General features: G+C 44.9%; 1 protein-coding gene across 5 annotated transcripts in view; it reads right to left on the bottom strand.

Annotated features, from left to right (window-relative positions):
• Nucleotides 1-481: 481 nt before the first annotated feature.
• Nucleotides 482-17,410, bottom strand: part of LOC122938979 (mucin-2-like) — a 43,748-nt gene continuing 26,819 nt past the window's right edge. For 4 of the 5 annotated variants that reach the window (XM_044294884.1, XM_044294887.1, XM_044294885.1 and 1 more), the window contains 4 exons: nucleotides 16,806-16,926; nucleotides 12,048-12,243; nucleotides 11,152-11,625; nucleotides 482-4,288 (listed from right to left, as the gene is read on the bottom strand). In XM_044294884.1, coding sequence (XP_044150819.1) covers nucleotides 1,413-4,288; nucleotides 11,152-11,625; nucleotides 12,048-12,243; nucleotides 16,806-16,926 — 3,667 coding nt within the window. In that variant the 3' untranslated portion in view covers nucleotides 482-1,412. The remainder of the gene's footprint in view (nucleotides 4,289-11,151; nucleotides 11,626-12,047; nucleotides 12,244-16,805; nucleotides 16,927-17,410) is intronic. The other variant, XM_044294889.1, reaches the window with a different exon arrangement.

Genomic DNA, 17,410 nt, shown 5'->3' with positions numbered 1-17,410 from the left:
TAGATTACAAAATGTTCTCTCTTACTTCGACTACTTATGACAGAAAAAAATAAAAAATACTCAGCTACTCCTTAATTCAACTCAGGTTTTAAGGTTATCGGTTTCTAGGAAAGCTGAGACGCAACCAATATGGCTGCTACTCCAGCTCAGATGTGGGTTGTCCGGATTCTTGTCTGAGTTAGGCCGAATGCACACGGCCGTTGTTCATGGCCGTAAGCGGTCCGTGGAACCGCGGCCTGGATTCCTCCTGAGAGCAGGAGCGCACGGCGTCATTGGTTGCTATGACGCCGTGCGCTCCCTGCTGCCGCCACAGTACAGTAATACACTGGTATAGATCATACCAGTGTGTTACTGTATTGCGGCGGCAGCAGGGAGCGCACGGCGTCATAGCAACCAATGACGCCGTGCGCTCCTGCTCTCAGGAGGAATCCAGGCCGCGGTTCCACGGACCGCTCACGGCAGTGTGCATTCGGCCTTAGTCTAGTGATACAGCAATATCTGACCTAATGGAATTTTTAACAATTCACAGGAATGAGGAAATGCTCTGCAGTGCAGTAATAATTCAGTAGCTGTAAGGATATGCATACCAACGCCATACGGAGTCATGGTGGAACTACAAGAACGCTCACCCTAAAGTGTGAGGAACACCGAGAAGTCTGCAGTCCTTGGCAGAACGCTCATCTTTCAGCATCTGATGTCAGACGGAGAAGTCTTTGATACGACCCCTGTTCTTCGGGAACTTACATTTACAGCACCAAGTGACGCAAAGACTATACCACAGGGCGACTGCTGGTCGTCCACATATAGAGACATGACAGATTTGGTGTCAGTAAAACTGGATAAGACACTACACAAAACGGCGTCAGAAAAGGTGGCCACATGGTGTGAATAGAGCCTGGCGCTACTTTCACCGTTTTATAATAGCACACGGTGTAGTTTTGAGGCATGGTTCAGTAGCATTTATATGGTGTCCCCCACCTTTTCCCACAGCCCTCTTGGTCCATGAGCAGCTTCGCAGCAGTTCATGGGTAATTCAAGTCTGACGGACGTTCCCAGATTTGGAGACCTCGTGAAAGTTCGGGAAGCTGTTTAGTGGGGCCTGTTAAAGCGTTTTGCTTTACGTACAGTGCATTATATGCTAAATCTACGCCGCTATACTTACATTTATACACTACGGTTTATTTTTCCCTTTGTGGTGAAACGGTTCACCTACAACGAACATGCCAAAGCTCTAGACAAGTTTCAGATGGATGTCCGGAGACACTTGAAATCTGAGACAACACACTTAGAAACTAATTTTCTAATAGATCTTATAACTTTTACATATAGAAAATTCTGACATTCCACCCCCCCCCCGTAACTAAAAAGACAGCTACAAAAATTAAAAGGACGATGTATAACATCTGCCGCTTCTACACTGTGACGACATACACCGTGCTTCCGTCGTCTCCTTGCGTAGTGTACAAAATGGTCGGAGCATCGTCATCTCTTGTTCCTGGAAGAACTTCTTTACCAGAGTCTTTGGCGGTAGATTTGCCAACATGGCCCCCGGCTGGGGCATCTACTGGCTTGTGAACTGCTTGGTGGGAAGTCAAGTTCTCAAGGGAGTTAAACTTCTCATCGCAGTTGCTGCATTTGAACAGTCTTTCGACTAAGGCTGCCGACGGCTGCTCGCTGCTGGGTTGGTTAGCTGCTCCACCCTGCTCTCCAACCTTCCTTACAAGCGTGGCATTATTCTTCTGATTGCCACCACCTACAACATTAGAAGCTGGAGTCGGGGCCACCTGCAAAGTCCTATTTGCATTGACAGGGGTGATATTCCCTATAGGTGCCGCAGCAGACCCTGAATTGCCGAAGCCCCCATTTAAGGTGAGGATTGTGGGATTGTTGATACTTAACGTTCCTTTATTATTGAAGTTATTGGTATTGCCAGTAAGGGCGACAGGAGAATTATTGATAATGTAACGTCCATTTACCGGGGCTATATTGCTGAATGCCAGTTTTCCACCCAAGGTTACGGGAGTAACATTTCCAGAGACGACACCCCTGTTAACAGTGACCACGGTTGCGTTCCCGTGATCCTTGGAAGAAACGGCAGAGCCAGTCAGAATAAGTCCAGAACTTGCATCTACAAAGAGTGGAAAGGTTTGTGGATTTCCCGCAGCCGATACCGGCACAGCCTTGAGGGTTCCACTGGTAAGGTTGGAGTTATTTATATTGAGAGTGCTGGTGATATTGCCAGTTTGGTTAACATTGATTGCCACCGGTTTGGCATGACCAGGAGGCACTGACACTGGAAGCGTATTTGTCTGACCGATGACCGGGGTCATGGCTACAGAGCTGAATTTAGGATTGACAGTCCTGGGAGTGGTAACTGTGTTGGTTGGCACAAGTCTAGTCTTACTCATTGGCATTCTGGTATTCTGTTTTATGCCCGGAATCTGATTTTCTGCAATATTTACAGGAGTTGCGAGTACAAGTCCTGAACTACCAAAAGTAAACATGAAACTTTGGTTGCCGTTTACAGGGACAGACAAGGGTTGGTTGCCGAGACCGGTGCCTCCGGTGACGATAATCGGTGAAGGCTGCTGCACCTGAACTTTATTAACCAAAACGGCAGCCCCTTGTTGGCCAGCTTGAGGGGTGATGCCTTTGTTGGTGGAGGAAGGAGGAGTTGTAGGAGGAGGTTCCTTGTGGCTTTTGGGGTTGTTTGCTGAAGAGGTCATAGGTTTAGAATTCTTGGACTCAATAGTTGAACTACTGGCAGGCGAAACTCGTGGTGGTCCTTCGCCATCTTTGTCATCAATAATTATGATTGTATTAGAGTCCTTCATTTCTTTTGGACCTCTGGAGGTTGGAGTCATAAAGATACCGGCACTCCGGATGTCGCTGATGGTAATTGGTGATGTTTGGAGTATATTTTCTCTCATTTCAGGTGTGCCTGCAGCACTGCGGACGTTACTGATGGTAATTGGTGGTGTCTGGCGCCTATTGTCTCTCATTTCAGGTGTTGCTGCAGCACTCCGGACGTTACTGATGGTAATTGGTGGTGTGCGGCGCGTATTTTCTCTCATTTCAGGTGTGGCTGCAGCACTCCGGACGTTACTGATGGTAATTGGTGGTGTGCGGCGCGTATTTTCTCTCATTTCAGGTGTGGCAACACTCCTGACGTTACTGATGGTAATAGGTGGTGTTTGGCGCTTATTGTCTCTCATTTCAGGTGGTGGAGTTTTCTTAGAATCTTGGCTTCCACCAACCACAAGTGGCGTTAAAGGAATGCCCAATTTGGGGATTGCAACGCAAGCAGAACTTCCTGCCTTTCTTGGCGTCGGGACACGCTTTTCTTGTTCGCAGTGAACAATGATCACCGGTGGACTGGATCTTTTTGCTGGGAGCCCACTTTCAGAAGTGGGCTGAGAAGAAGGTCTTTTAATGGCATGACTTTCAGTTACTACAATCTGCTCTACAGCTTGACCAAGAAAGGTGGAGGATGAGGGAAGAGTGTTTTTGGAAGCTGTATCCCCCCTTTCTGATGGTGAAGAATTCGGTTGCCCAGCGTTACCAGTTGCTGACGTAGCTGGCTGTACTCTGGTCATTTTGACACCATGGATAGAATAATTTAGCTGGTGTCGCCCATTACCATAGGAAGGCATTATGTTTCGGTCTTTGCTATTATCACTGCTGGTCACCGTTTGGGGTAGAGGTTTATTCCTCTGGTCACCAACAATTCCTGGACTGTGATTGGCCGCAAACACTGGCATCGTTTCAATGGCTGCCAATGGAGACATAGACTGGGACCTCCTGTGATTCATACTACTGTTGGCAGTTACTGCGCCGTACTTGACACCCTGATTATGCCCATGAGGCGAAGAGGCTGCTCCATTGCCTCCATGGATGCCATTACCGACTGAGTGCTCTGGCTTGTTTGGAAAAACATTTGGGGACTTGGCATCTCCGGGCCTGCAATACCCTGGATATGGTGCAGACAGCTGAATCATCCCAGAATTCCCTTGAACATTTACCGGAGGGGTAACATGTCTGACCGGAGGGCGTATATTTGAGAAAGATTGAGAATTTGTTCCAGCATTAAAGTATGGATTTGGAGGAGAAGGATATCGATGCCCCTGGGCCCCGTCAACTGGCCCAGTAATAGGATGATGCAACCTTCGTTGTTCCCAATGGATGTTCATTCCACATTGATTATTGCAAAAGCCTCCGCAGCTGGGACAGGGGGGCGGAGGATTTCTTCGATCATGGAACATCGCGTTTCGGTTTCTGTTCTCAAGATCTAAAAAGATACAAGAAAAATTGTGTTAGATCCACTGATCTTGGCCAGTAATTAGGTCCTACCTTAAATCTATGAAATCAATGTGTAGATTGTAGCCACCATGGAAGCTGCTCTATGGACATGTAGACAAACGGGGCAACGTTTTTGGTACTGGCTGGTATCTCGGTACCAAAGGCCACTTTGGATTGCCATTCAATTTTTTTTTTTAAAGATGCAGATATGAATACGGTTGTAACTCACTGAAGTCTCCTGCGAGTTCGGTCGAGACGAACTTTGGCTCAATGGAGCCGAAACATATTAATGCTGTACGGAAACCGCATTAAAATCTAGGTATTTGAACTAAATCGACTTCGGATCTATGATCTATGCTCCGAAGTTCGTTCCGCTCAAGCCTAGTGACCACCAATATGCCTTGTATGGAGGAGCGGGAGCTCAGCTCCCTCATGGACACTTGGCTCCTGCATTAACAGGCAGGATTGGCAGACCTAACAGATTGCCTGTCAGTTTTCAAATGACTGTATAATACTCTGCACTACATACAGTGATGTGCAGAAGGGGAAAATGCTGCAAAGTAAGAAAGCTTTCATAAATCGAAATGTTAGTTTAGTTTATTTTTATGAATAAACAAAATGCAATTAAGTGAATGAAGAGAAGATAAATCTAAATCCAATCAGTATTCAATGTGCCTGCCCTCGGCCTTCAGCATTGGGTCTTCTAGATACTTGCACACTGTATATGAAGGAACTCTGCAGGGAGGTTGTTCCAGACATCTTAGAGAACTAGCCACAGATCTTCTGTGGATGTAGGCTTGCTCAGATCCTTCTGTCTCTTCATGTAATCCCAGACAGACTGGATGATAATGAGATCAGGCCATATCATCACTTCCAGGACTGGAAGATGTCCAGCAGTGCCATCAGCTCAGAACTGGCAGAACCCAGAGGGACTCAGCACACCCATCTACCGTGCAAAGAAGTCTGGCCAGGAGTGTTTTTCATGGAAAAAAAATTGCAGAAAAAAAAAAAGCCATACATCTGACATGGAAACAAGACCAAGTGATTCAACTATGCACAAACGCATAGGAACTGGAGAGCAGAAAAATGGCAGAAGGTGCTCTGGACGGATGACAAAAAAATGTGACATATGTACAATAATGAGGGTCTGCAGGCAGCAGTGAAGATGGTGGAGGGAGGTACAATAATGAGGGTCTGCAGGCAGCAGTGAAGATGGTGGAGGGAGGTACAATAATGAGGGTCTGCAGGCAGCAGTGAAGATGGTGGAGGGAGGTACAATAATGAGGGTCTGCAGGCAGCAGTGAAGATGGTGGAGAGCGGTACAATAATGAGGGTCTGCAGGCAGCAGTGAAGAGGGTGGTGAGCGGTACAATAATGAGGGTCTGCAGGCAGCAGTGAAGATGGTGGAGAGCGGTACAATAATGAGGGTCTGCAGGCAGCAGTGAAGATGGTGGAGAGCGGTACAATAATGAGGGTCTGCAGGCAGCAGTGAAGATGGTGGAGAGCAGTACAATAATGAGGGTCTGCAGGCCCTCATTATTGTATTGCTCTCCACTGCAGACCCTCATTATTGTACTGCTCTCCACCATCTTCACTGCTGCCTGCAGACCCTCATTATTGTACCGCTCTCCACCCTCTTCACTGCTGCCTGCAGACCCTCATTATTGTACTGCTCTCCACCATCTTCACTGCTGCCTGCAGACCCTCATTATTGTACCGCTCTCCTCCATCTTCACTGCTGCCTGCAGACCCTCATTATTGTACCGCTCACCACCCTCTTCACTGCTGCCTGCAGACCCTCATTATTGTACCGCTCTCCACCATCTTCACTGCTGCCTGCAGACCCTCATTATTGTACCGCTCTCCACCATCTTCACTGCTGCCTGCAGACCCTCATTATTGTACCGCTCTCCACCATCTTCACTGCTGCCTGCAGACCCTCATTATTGTACCGCTCTCCACCCTCTTCACTGCTGCCTGCAGACCCTCATTATTGTACCGCTCTCCACCCTCTTCACTGCTGCCTGCAGACCCTCATTATTGTACCGCTCTCCACCATCTTCACTGCTGCCTGCAGACCCTCATTATTGTACTGCTCTCCACCATCTTCACTGCTGCCTGCAGACCCTCATTATTGTACCGCTCTCCACCATCTTCACTGCTGCCTGCAGACCCTCATTATTGTACCGCTCTCCACCATCTTCACTGCTGCCTGCAGACCCTCATTATTGTACCGCTCTCCACCATCTTCACTGCTGTAACAGAAGGAAGTTTGTTCTACAAATGGCTGGAGAGCAGTACAATTATGAGGGTCTGCAGGCAGCAGTGAAGAGCGGTACAATAATGAGGGTCTGCAGGCAGCGGTGAAGAGCGGTACAATAATGAGGGTCTGCAGGCAGCAGTGAAGATGGTGGAGAGCGGTACAATAATGAGGGTCTGCAGGCAGCAGTGAAGATGGTGGAGAGCGGTACAATAATGAGGGTCTGCAGGCAGCAGTGAAGATGGTGGAGAGCAGTACAATAATGGGGGTCTGCAGGCAGCAGTGGAGATGGTGGAGAGCGGTACAATAATGAGGGTCTGCAGGCAGCAGTGGAGATGGTGGAGAGCGGTACAATAATGAGGGTCTGCAGTCAGCAGTTTAGAGGGTGGAGAGCGGTACAATAATGAGGGTCTGCAGGCAGCAGTGAAGAGGGTGGAGAGCAGTACAATAATGAGGGTCTGCAGGCAGCAGTGAAGAGGGTGGAGAGCAGTACAATAATGAGGGTCTGCAGGCAGCAGTGAAGAGGGTGGAGAGCAGTATAATAATGAGGGTCTGCAGGCAGCAGTGAAGAGGGTGGAGAGCAGTACAATAATGAGGGTCTGCAGGCAGCAGTGAAGATGGTGGAGAGCAGTACAATAATGAGGGTCTGCAGGCAGCAGTGAAGATGGTGGAGAGCGGTACAATAATGAGGGTCTGCAGGCAGCAGTGAAGATGGTGGAGAGCAGTACAATAATGAGGGTCTGCAGGCAGCAGTGAAGATGGTGGAGAGCGGTACAATAATGAGGGTCTGCAGGCAGCAGTGAAGAGGGTGGAGAGCGGTACAATAATGAGGGTCTGCAGGCAGCAGTGAAGAGGGTGGAGAGCGGTACAATAATGAGGGTCTGCAGGCAGCAGTGAAGATGGTGGAGAGCGGTACAATAATGAGGGTCTGCAGGCAGCAGTGAAGATGGTGGAGAGCGGTACAATAATGAGGGTCTGCAGGCAGCAGTGAAGATGGTGGAGAGCGGTACAATAATGAGGGTCTGCAGGCAGCAGTGAAGAGGGTGGAGAGCGGTACAATAATGAGGGTCTGCAGGCAGCAGTGAAGAGGGTGGAGAGCGGTACAATAATGAGGGTCTGCAGGCAGCAGTGAAGATGGGAGAGCAGTACAATAATGAGGGTCTGCAGGCAGCAGTGAAGATGGTGGAGAGCGGTACAATAATGAGGGTCTGCAGGCAGCAGAGAAGATGGTGGAGAGCGGTACAATAATGAGGGTCTGCAGGCAGCAGTGAAGATGGTGGAGAGCGGTACAATAATGAGGGTCTGCAGGCAGCAGTGAAGATGGTGGAGAGCGGTACAATAATGAGGGTCTGCAGGCAGCAGTGAAGAGGGTGGAGAGCGGTACAATAATGAGGGTCTGCAGGCAGCAGTGAAGAGGGTGGAGAGCGGTACAATAATGAGGGTCTGCAGGCAGCAGTGAAGATGGGAGAGCAGTACAATAATGAGGGTCTGCAGGCAGCAGTGAAGATGGTGGAGAGCGGTACAATAATGAGGGTCTGCAGGCAGCAGAGAAGATGGTGGAGAGCGGTACAATAATGAGGGTCTGCAGGCAGCAGTGAAGATGGTGGAGAGCGGTACAATAATGAGGGTCTGCAGGCAGCAGTGAAGAGGGTGGAGAGCGGTACAATAATGAGGGTCTGCAGGCAGCAGTGAAGATGGTGGAGAGCGGTACAATAATGAGGGTCTGCAGGCAGCAGTGAAGATGGTGGAGAGCGGTACAATAATGAGGGTCTGCAGGCAGCAGTGAAGATGGTGGAGAGCAGTACAATAATGAGGGTCTGCAGGCAGCAGTGAAGATGGTGGAGAGCGGTACAATAATGAGGGTCTGCAGGCAGCAGTGAAGATGGTGGAGAGCAGTACAATAATGAGGGTCTGCAGGCAGCAGTGAAGAGGGTGGAGAGCAGTACAATAATGAGGGTCTGCAGGCAGCAGTGAAGATGGTGGAGAGCAGTACAATAATGGGGGTCTGCAGGCAGCAGTGAAGATGGAGGAGAGCAGTACAATAATGAGGGTCTGCAGGCAGCTGTGGAGATGGTGGAGAGCAGTACAATAATGAGGGTCTGCAGGCAGCAGTGGAGATGGTGGAGAGCGGTACAATAATGAGGGTCTGCAGTCAGCAGTTTAGAGGGTGGAGGTTCCTTGCAAGTCTGGGGCTGCATTTCAGCAATTAGATTTGCTTAGGATTAATGGTGTCCACAATGCTGATAAATACAGGCAGATGCTTATCCATTATGCGACACCATCGGAGGCATCTGGTTGGCTGCAGATTTATTCTACAGCAGGACAATAATCCCAAACATCTAGCCAATGTCATTAAGAACAATCTTCAGGGTAGAGGCCCCCACAGAGCCCTGATCTCCGCACCATCCGGTCTGTCTGGATTTACATGAAGAGACAGAAGGATCTGAGCAAGTCTACATCCACAGAAGATCTGTTACTTCACCAAGACGCCTGGAACAACCTCTGTGCAGAGTTTCTTCATATACTGTGTGGAAGAACCTAGAACAGGGATGGCCAATCTAAAGGCTCTCCAGCTGTGGCAAAACTACAACTCCCATCATGCCCGGACAGTCTACAACTATCAGCCTACAGCAGGACATGGTGGGAGTTTTAGATTTACAAAAGCTGGAGAGCCGCAGGTTGGCCGTGCCTGACCTAGAAGAACTGAGGCTGAAGGTAAAGGGCGGTCACACCGGATACCGATTGGATTTAGATTTCTCTTTTCTTACTTCACGTTACATTTTGTTACGGTAATTGATAAAAATAAACCGTTAACACGTCTATTTCTGAAAACATTCTTACTTTGCAGTATTTTTCCTCCAGAACAGAGCCCCTCACAATTGCTGGACACCAGTCAGAATCTCCCCAGTGCAGCATCCAGTGATGTCTATTCCTTACATGCCATGACCCCTCGCCATTTCTGCTCGTCAACCGCCTGTATAGCGGTAAAACACAAGCTTTTGTATTGCAGTGCGAGATGCGCACGCCGCCCCAGCATTGACAAGCTGCCTGCCTCTGCAATCTCCCTCAGGACAGGCGGGGGGTGGAGGGACCATGCTCAGTACATAATGGCAGTATAAGAGAACGGCGTCGCCCCCCAGGCAACTTCTCTCGTCATCTTGTGTCTAAGGCCTCTTTCACACTGGCGTCAGTTTTTTTGGCCGGATAAGAGCCGGGTGCGTTGCGGGAAAATGCGCGTTTTTTTCTGCGCGAGTGCAAAACATTGTCATGCGTTGCACTCGCGTGAGAAAAATAGCGCATGTTTGGTACCCAAACCCGAACTTCTTCATAGAAGTTCGGGCTTGGGATTGATGTTCTGAAGACTGTATTATTTTCCCTTATAACATGGTTATAAGGGAAAATAATAGCATTCTGAATACAGAATGCATAGTAAACCAGCGCTAGAGGGGTTAAAAAAAATTAAAAAATAATTTAACTCACCTTAGTCCACTTGCTCGCGAAGCCGACATCTCCTTGTGTCTCCTCTGCTGAACAGGACCTGGGGTGAGCTGCTGCATTAAATACCGGTTAAGGACCTTCGATGACGTCACTCCGGTCATCACATGGTACGTCACATGATCTTTTACCATGGTGATTCACCATGGTAAAAGACCATGTGATGACCGGAGTGACGTCATCGAAGGTCCTTAACCTCTATTTAATGGAGCAGCTCACCCCAGGTCCTGTTCAACTTCAGCGCAGAGGAGACACAAGGAGATGCCGGCTTCGCGAGCAAGTGGACTAAGGTGAGTTAAATTATTTTTTATTTTTTTTAACCCCTCTAGCGCTGGTTTACTATGCATTCTGTATTCAGAATGCTATTATTTTCCCTTATAACCATGTTATAAGGGAAAATAATAATGATCGGGTCTCCATCCCGATCGTCTCCTAGCAACCGTGCGTGCAAAATCGCACGGCATCCGTACTTGCTTGCGGATGCCATCCGATTTTCACACACCCCATTCACTTCTATGGGGCCTGCGTCACGTCAAAATCGGACAATATAGAGCATGCTGCGATTTCAACTGAACGCACAAGTGATGCGTTAAAAACATCGCTCATGTGCACAGCCCCATAGAAATTAATGGGTCAGGATTTAGTGCGGGTGCCATACGTTCGCCGCACGGATCGCACCCGCATGGAAAACTCGCCCGTGTGAAAGGGGCCTAAGAGTCTTAACTCAATAGAAGATTTAAAATAAAAAATTAATTAAGAAATTTTCAAGCTAGGCAAAAAGTCTGAAGTAAGAATTAATTTTATTTTTCCCTTTAATTCCTCCAGTACCAAGCCAATTTTGCAGACTTTAATTTCATTTTTTCTCTCTTTGGCTTCCAAGTTTTTCTATTTTTTTTATACCACCATATGTTCCATCTAATGTACTGCAAAACTGTAAACAAAAAAACAAAAAACAAAAAAAATATTTCTTTCTATTTGTGGAGTGGCATAGAAGCCCGAATACCATGTTAGCCCCACAGGAAACTTTGGGAACATCAGATTAGTTGCTGGAAAAAAAACCCCATCAATTAAAAGTTTCCTTGTGACGGGACACTTACCGACATGACTGTTTGGTGGGCCCATGGGCATCTGCTCAAAACCAAACACTGAGTTTCCTGGCCTCTCAGGCAATTGAAATGGGGAGCTGGGGTCGGTGGTCATTCTGTAGCCAGGACCAGCATAGTGCGGAGACAGCGGAACCATTCCTGCATTCCCGTAAATGGCCACGGACGTGGTGGGATGTGACATTCCTTCACTTCTACTGGCAAATCCTGGAGATATGGGGCTCCCATTGAAGTAGGCAGGTGGAGGAGTAGTCATATATGGCTTCCCCTGATTCCCGTCCATAGGAGATCCTGGAAACATTCCCTGTGCGTTCCACTGGTATCCCATTCTACACTGATTGTTGCAGCACGTCCCGCAACGCGTGCACTGAGCTCCACTGCGCTCCTGAGACGAGGAGATCTCACTAGGAGCAACCAGAGTGGGGGCTTCAGGAAACTTCTGCTCAACCTTAATCACCGGCTCCGAGTCTGCAGAGAAGGTATAGGATTGGTAAGATACATCGCTGTAATATAGGGCAGGTCTACATACAGTACAGAAGGATCAGCATTATAGCAGTTATATTCCTGTACATAGGGATCAGTATTATAGTAGTTATATTCTTGTACATAGGAGGCAGTATTATAGTAGTTATATTCTTGTACATAGGAGGCAGTATTATAGTAGTTATATTCTTGTACATAGGAGGCAGTATTATAGTAGTTATATTCTTGTACATAGAAGCAGTATTATAGTAGTTATATATTTGTTCATAGGGGCAGTATTATAGCAGTTATATTTTTGTTCATAGGAGGCAATACTTTTGGTGCACCGTCTTGAGGAGGTGTGATCGGAGTAATGTTCAGTAGAAAAAAAATGACATTTATTAACACCTATAATATAATGTCTTTACCATGTATCTTTGGATTGATTCCCTGTCCATTTGTGAAATAATTTAATAAGAGAAGACAAAGTGCAGGCACCTTTACTGTCGTCGGGAGCCCCCTCTGGCTGAGATTCTTGCAGTTTGGGTTTTTTGCAGGCATCAACGCATGGTTCTTCGCCCCTTTCAATTCGGGACACAATTTCTGGTTTCGGGATGCGGTATCCTGTGAAACAACAAAGTAGACAATAAGCAAAGTGAACTTTTTTTCTGCTATTAAGAATCATTCACGTAGCAGAGCCAAGTCAGTCCGTTTTGTGCCCGGATCCCAATTATATGCTCCAAACGTCTGGACAGTCCGTCAGAGGTGGACGACCACCCCAAGCCACCATAGGAGGACATCACATATTTTTCCCAGTGGGAGATTTGTATCCCGGTGCGGTTTGCATCCAAACATAAATACGATGAAGGTGCAGAGGAGAACATCGGCCGCGTTTAGTTTCCTTGGTGCCAAGAATCAGCAGCTGCCTGTCGGCAAACTGGGTGCCAATTTGGTTATATGGAAATATAGAGGACCGTTTTGTGAGCCTGGTGCAGATTTGGTTTAGGTTTGCATTAAATTACCTTGCAGAAGCAAATCAGCAGTGTAGTGGAGGATGGGGAACTGAAAGTCATTATAGGCCAGGGTAGAGCTGCTGGCCACCAATAATGCTGAAATCACAAGCCCAGCGGATGCAGGATGGACCAAATCTGCACCAGAGATGACAACTGTCCGCACCCTGCTCCATACATGTGCTGAAAGAAGGCAGAGTGTCCTCCGATGTAGGGGAACTACTGTTGGGGCCCCGGCACTGGCCCTTATCAAAGTCGTGTGGCCATCTCTGGCACTCCCATAGAAATGAATGGATTTCCAACCGGCTGCTCTGTCCATTTGGGGGGGGGGGGGGTCTCCTGTTCTTGACACTGGTGGTAGTCCCAGTGGTAGGACCCCCTTTAGGGGTCCAGTCTCGTGACTGATTCATTTCAAGGGTCTGTTCTGTGGTCTAATTCATTTTAAGGGTTCTGTTATGAGTCCTTAATTAAATTTTAGGGGTACAGTCTGGGGTCTTAATATTAAAAAGTAACGGTCTTTTTATTTGTGTAATGTGTAGGGGCAGTGATACAGAACATTTCTGTAATATACTTTAATTACTGGTGCCGGGACACTGACTGTTATCCAAACCGATGACATGGGGGCCTTGCCAAGGCTCAAAATGGGCGACTTTATAGCCATTTTTCTAATAGAAACGTACAATTTCAGTAATTAAAATATATTCCAAAAATGGTCAATGGTCAAAATTACTGCACCTATACATTACAAAAAAAAAAAAAGTTACACTTTAACCTTTTCACTACCGGAGGTTTTTTCCGTTTTAATTTTCCTTCCCCATTTTCCTTGAGCCATAAAACTTTTATATTTCCGGTCACATAGCTGTAGGAGGGCTTACAACAAACAAGTTGTACTTTCTAATACCACCATTAATTATGGCATAAAATGCAGTAGGAAGCGGTAAAAAAAAAGAAGCAATTCCTCCACTGTTTTACGGGTTTTGTTCCCAAGGCGTTTCGTTTGCGGCAAATTTGACCCGTGCCCTTCATTCTCTGGGTCAGTACGATTACAACGATACCCCATACGTATAGCTTCTTTATGTCTAAATAGTGTAAAAATAAATAGAAACTGAAAAAAAAAAAGATAGATAGAGATCTCTATCTCTATCTCTATCTCTCTCTATCTCTATCTCTCTCTATCTCTATCTCTCTCTATCTCTATCTCTCTCTATCTCTATCTCTCTCTATCTCTATCTCTATCTCTCTCTATCTCTATCTCTCTCTATCTCTATCTCTCTCTATCTCTATCTCTCTCTATCTCTATCTCTCTCTATCTCTATCTCTCTCTATCTCTATCTATCTCTATCTCTCTCTATCTCTATCTCTCTCTATCTCTATCTATCTCTATCTCTATCTCTCTCTATCTCTATCTATCTCTATCTCTATCTATCTCTATCTCTATCTCTCTCTATCTCTATCTCTCTCTATCTCTATCTCTCTCTATCTCTATCTATCTCTATCTCTATCTATCTCTATCTCTATCTATCTCTATCTCTATCTATCTCTATCTCTATCTATCTCTATCTCTATCTATCTCTATCTCTATCTATCTCTATCTCTATCTCTCTCTATCTCTATCTATCTCTATCTCTATCTCTATCTATCTCTATCTATCTCTATCTCTATCTATCTCTATCTCTATCTATCTCTATCTCTATCTCTATCTCTCTCTATCTCTATCTATCTCTATCTCTATCTCTATCTATCTCTATCTATCTCTATCTCTATCTATCTCTATCTCTATCTATCTCTATCTCTATCTATCTCTATCTCTATCTCTCTCTATCTCTATCTATCTCTATCTCTATCTCTATCTATCTCTATCTATCTCTATCTCTATCTATCTCTATCTCTATCTCTCTCTATCTCTATCTATCTCTATCTCTATCTCTATCTATCTCTATCTATCTCTATCTCTATCTATCTCTATCTCTATCTATCTCTATCTCTATCTATCTCTATCTCTATCTATCTCTATCTCTATCTATCTCTATATCTATCTATCTCTATCTCTATATCTATATCTATCTCTATATCTATCTCTATATCTATCTCTATCTCTATATCTATCTCTATATCTATCTCTATATCTATCTCTATATCTATCTCTATATCTATATCTATCTCTATATCTATCTCTATATCTATCTCTATATCTATCTCTATATCTATCTCTATATCTATCTCTATATCTATCTCTATATCTATCTCTATATCTATCTCTATCTCTATATCTATCTCTATATCTATCTCTATATCTATATCTATATCTATCTCTATATCTATCTCTATATCTATCTCTATATCTATCTCTATATCTATCTCTATATCTATCTCTATATCTATCTCTATCTCTATCTCTATATCTATCTCTATATCTATCTCTATATCTATCTCTATATCTATCTCTATATCTATCTCTATATCTATCTCTATATCTATCTCTATATCTATCTCTATATCTATCTCTATATCTATCTCTATATCTATCTCTATATCTATCTCTATATCTATCTCTATATCTATCTCTATATCTATCTCTATATCTATCTCTATATCTATCTCTATATCTATCTCTATATCTATCTCTATATCTATCTCTATATCTATCTCTATATCTATCTCTATATCTATCTCTATATCTATCTCTATATCTATCTCTATATCTATCTCTATATCTATCTCTATATCTATATATTATTTATTTTTTTACATCGCTATATTCGGACCCCATAACTTTTTTATACTTATGTCTACTGAGCCGTTTAGGGTCAAATTTTTTTTGCGCGACAATCCGTAGTTTCTATTAATGCCATTGGAGTGTGCTTGACTTTTTGTTTACATTTAATTACATTTTTTGGGGGTAAGAGTCGCATTGGAAAAAAAAAAAGGCAAATTGGCCATTTTTTTTTTTAATTATTTCTTTTTGTCAATTATTGTAAATGTCAAAAGCCGATGAGAAATGCAACAAGTTGTAATCAGTGCAAACAACAGATCAAATAAGCTTTACAGGTTTAGAAGGGGATGCTACTGTCAAGCTGTAGGTTTTATGAACATTGTTTTCCTAACTTGTGCGATAACCACTATGAGCATGGTCAGTGGAGCACACAGAGAAGTAAGGGCCCCATAACAAGGATCAAACCAGGCCCTCTACACAGGACAGAAGGGTTTCCGCCTAAACCTCTTTCAATGACCCTTGGGCCATTTTTCCACTGCCTTCTTTGCTAAAAGTTGTTTCTTTAGAGTTTAAAGTCCTGACCAAGTTTTCACCCCAAATTGGCCATTTTGACCTTTTTTTCCCTGTTACGCCATTTGCCGTTTAAAAATAAATAAATAAAAAATCATATTTTAATAGGATGGGCGTTATTTAGGCATTTATTTTTTAATTATACGGAAAGAGGGTGTATTTAAACTTTTAGATTTTACTTTAATTTTTTGCGATGCTTTTGAAGCTCAAATATGAGCCTCTAAATTATGTTTTTTTAAAATTTTACATTTTGTTCTATCAGGGATTTTAAAAATAGAAATTTTCAGTGTACATCCTCATATCTTGTCCTGGCCTGCCATCTGATGGCCACAATAACAATTGCAGCATGAACACTATCAGCCTCGTTAGCGAAGCTCGTAGTGTTCAGCACAACTACTAATGCCTCCATTGGCTGCACGGGGCATCGGTAGGAAGCGCCAGCATTTATCACGGCATCTAAAGCCTTTAATTACGGTAAGTAGCCACAGGTCTCTGCTGCGCATGCTAATGGGCGCCATGTTTACACATCGCTCTAGCTGGTAGCGAAAGGGTTTAGGATCTGTTCTAAAGGTAAGATAATTTCAGGGCCACAGTCTGGGGTCCGATTCATTTTAAGTTTCTGAATTGATTTTAGTGGTCCATTACAGGGACTGAAGTAATTTTAGGTGTACGGTCTGAGGTCTGAATGGTCTTTAGGGGCTAGTTTAGAGTCTGGTTAATTAATTTGACCTAGTTTAGGGCTCTTCATTATTTTATTTTTTTGTTTCAATGAAAATAGTTCTATAAAGTTGGTGAAACAGCAACAAGACGTCCTCTATTGGAAGTCTATCCTAGCGCTGGTTGAGAATCTGCACACAAACAAGATGCTCCCAGTTATGGAGAACGTTCCTTACCCAGGGCCAGCATGGTTTCATAGATTTCTTTGATAAGCTCCTTGTAAATCTTCTTCTGGAACTCCTCCAGGTTCTGCCATTGTTCCTCTGAGAAGTAAACCGCAGCATCATCAAAGGTCGCCTGCGAGGAAAAGACAAAATGGTCTTTAGTCATGACAATATGGTTGGAGGAGGAATAGAAAGTCTTAGGAACATCCTTCTTCGTTGCCCCTCATTCTGCCTAGAGCCGGAGACCAGAGAGACTGGCTGCTATGGACGTGCCGCTGATAGGTCCCTATTGTTACGATGTACCAACCAGTTGTCTGTCAGACATTTTGGACAGTATTTTATCCAATCGGTCGGCACTGCAGATAAACCTCGTGGCGCCCGCGTCCTAGGATCGGCATCCCATATAATAGTAGCAACGAAGGGCCGGCACTTACTTCCAGATGTTCTCAATACTTGTGTTTATTGTCACATATCACAATTATTGAGAACATCTGGAAGAGAGTGCCGGCCCTTCGTTGCTACTAGACATTTTGGACAGTCTCTACTTGTCAGAAGGGTCCTGATCATAAAGTGTCCTCCAGCTTGGACCTTCGGCGATCAGCAGAGACACCTAGCAA

Source organism: Bufo gargarizans, chromosome 5, assembly GCF_014858855.1.
Source record: "Bufo gargarizans isolate SCDJY-AF-19 chromosome 5, ASM1485885v1, whole genome shotgun sequence".
NCBI classification, from domain to species: Eukaryota; Metazoa; Chordata; class Amphibia; order Anura; family Bufonidae; genus Bufo; species Bufo gargarizans.
Note: the sequence above shows the minus strand (reverse complement) of the source record. Positions and strands in the feature narration are given on the sequence as shown.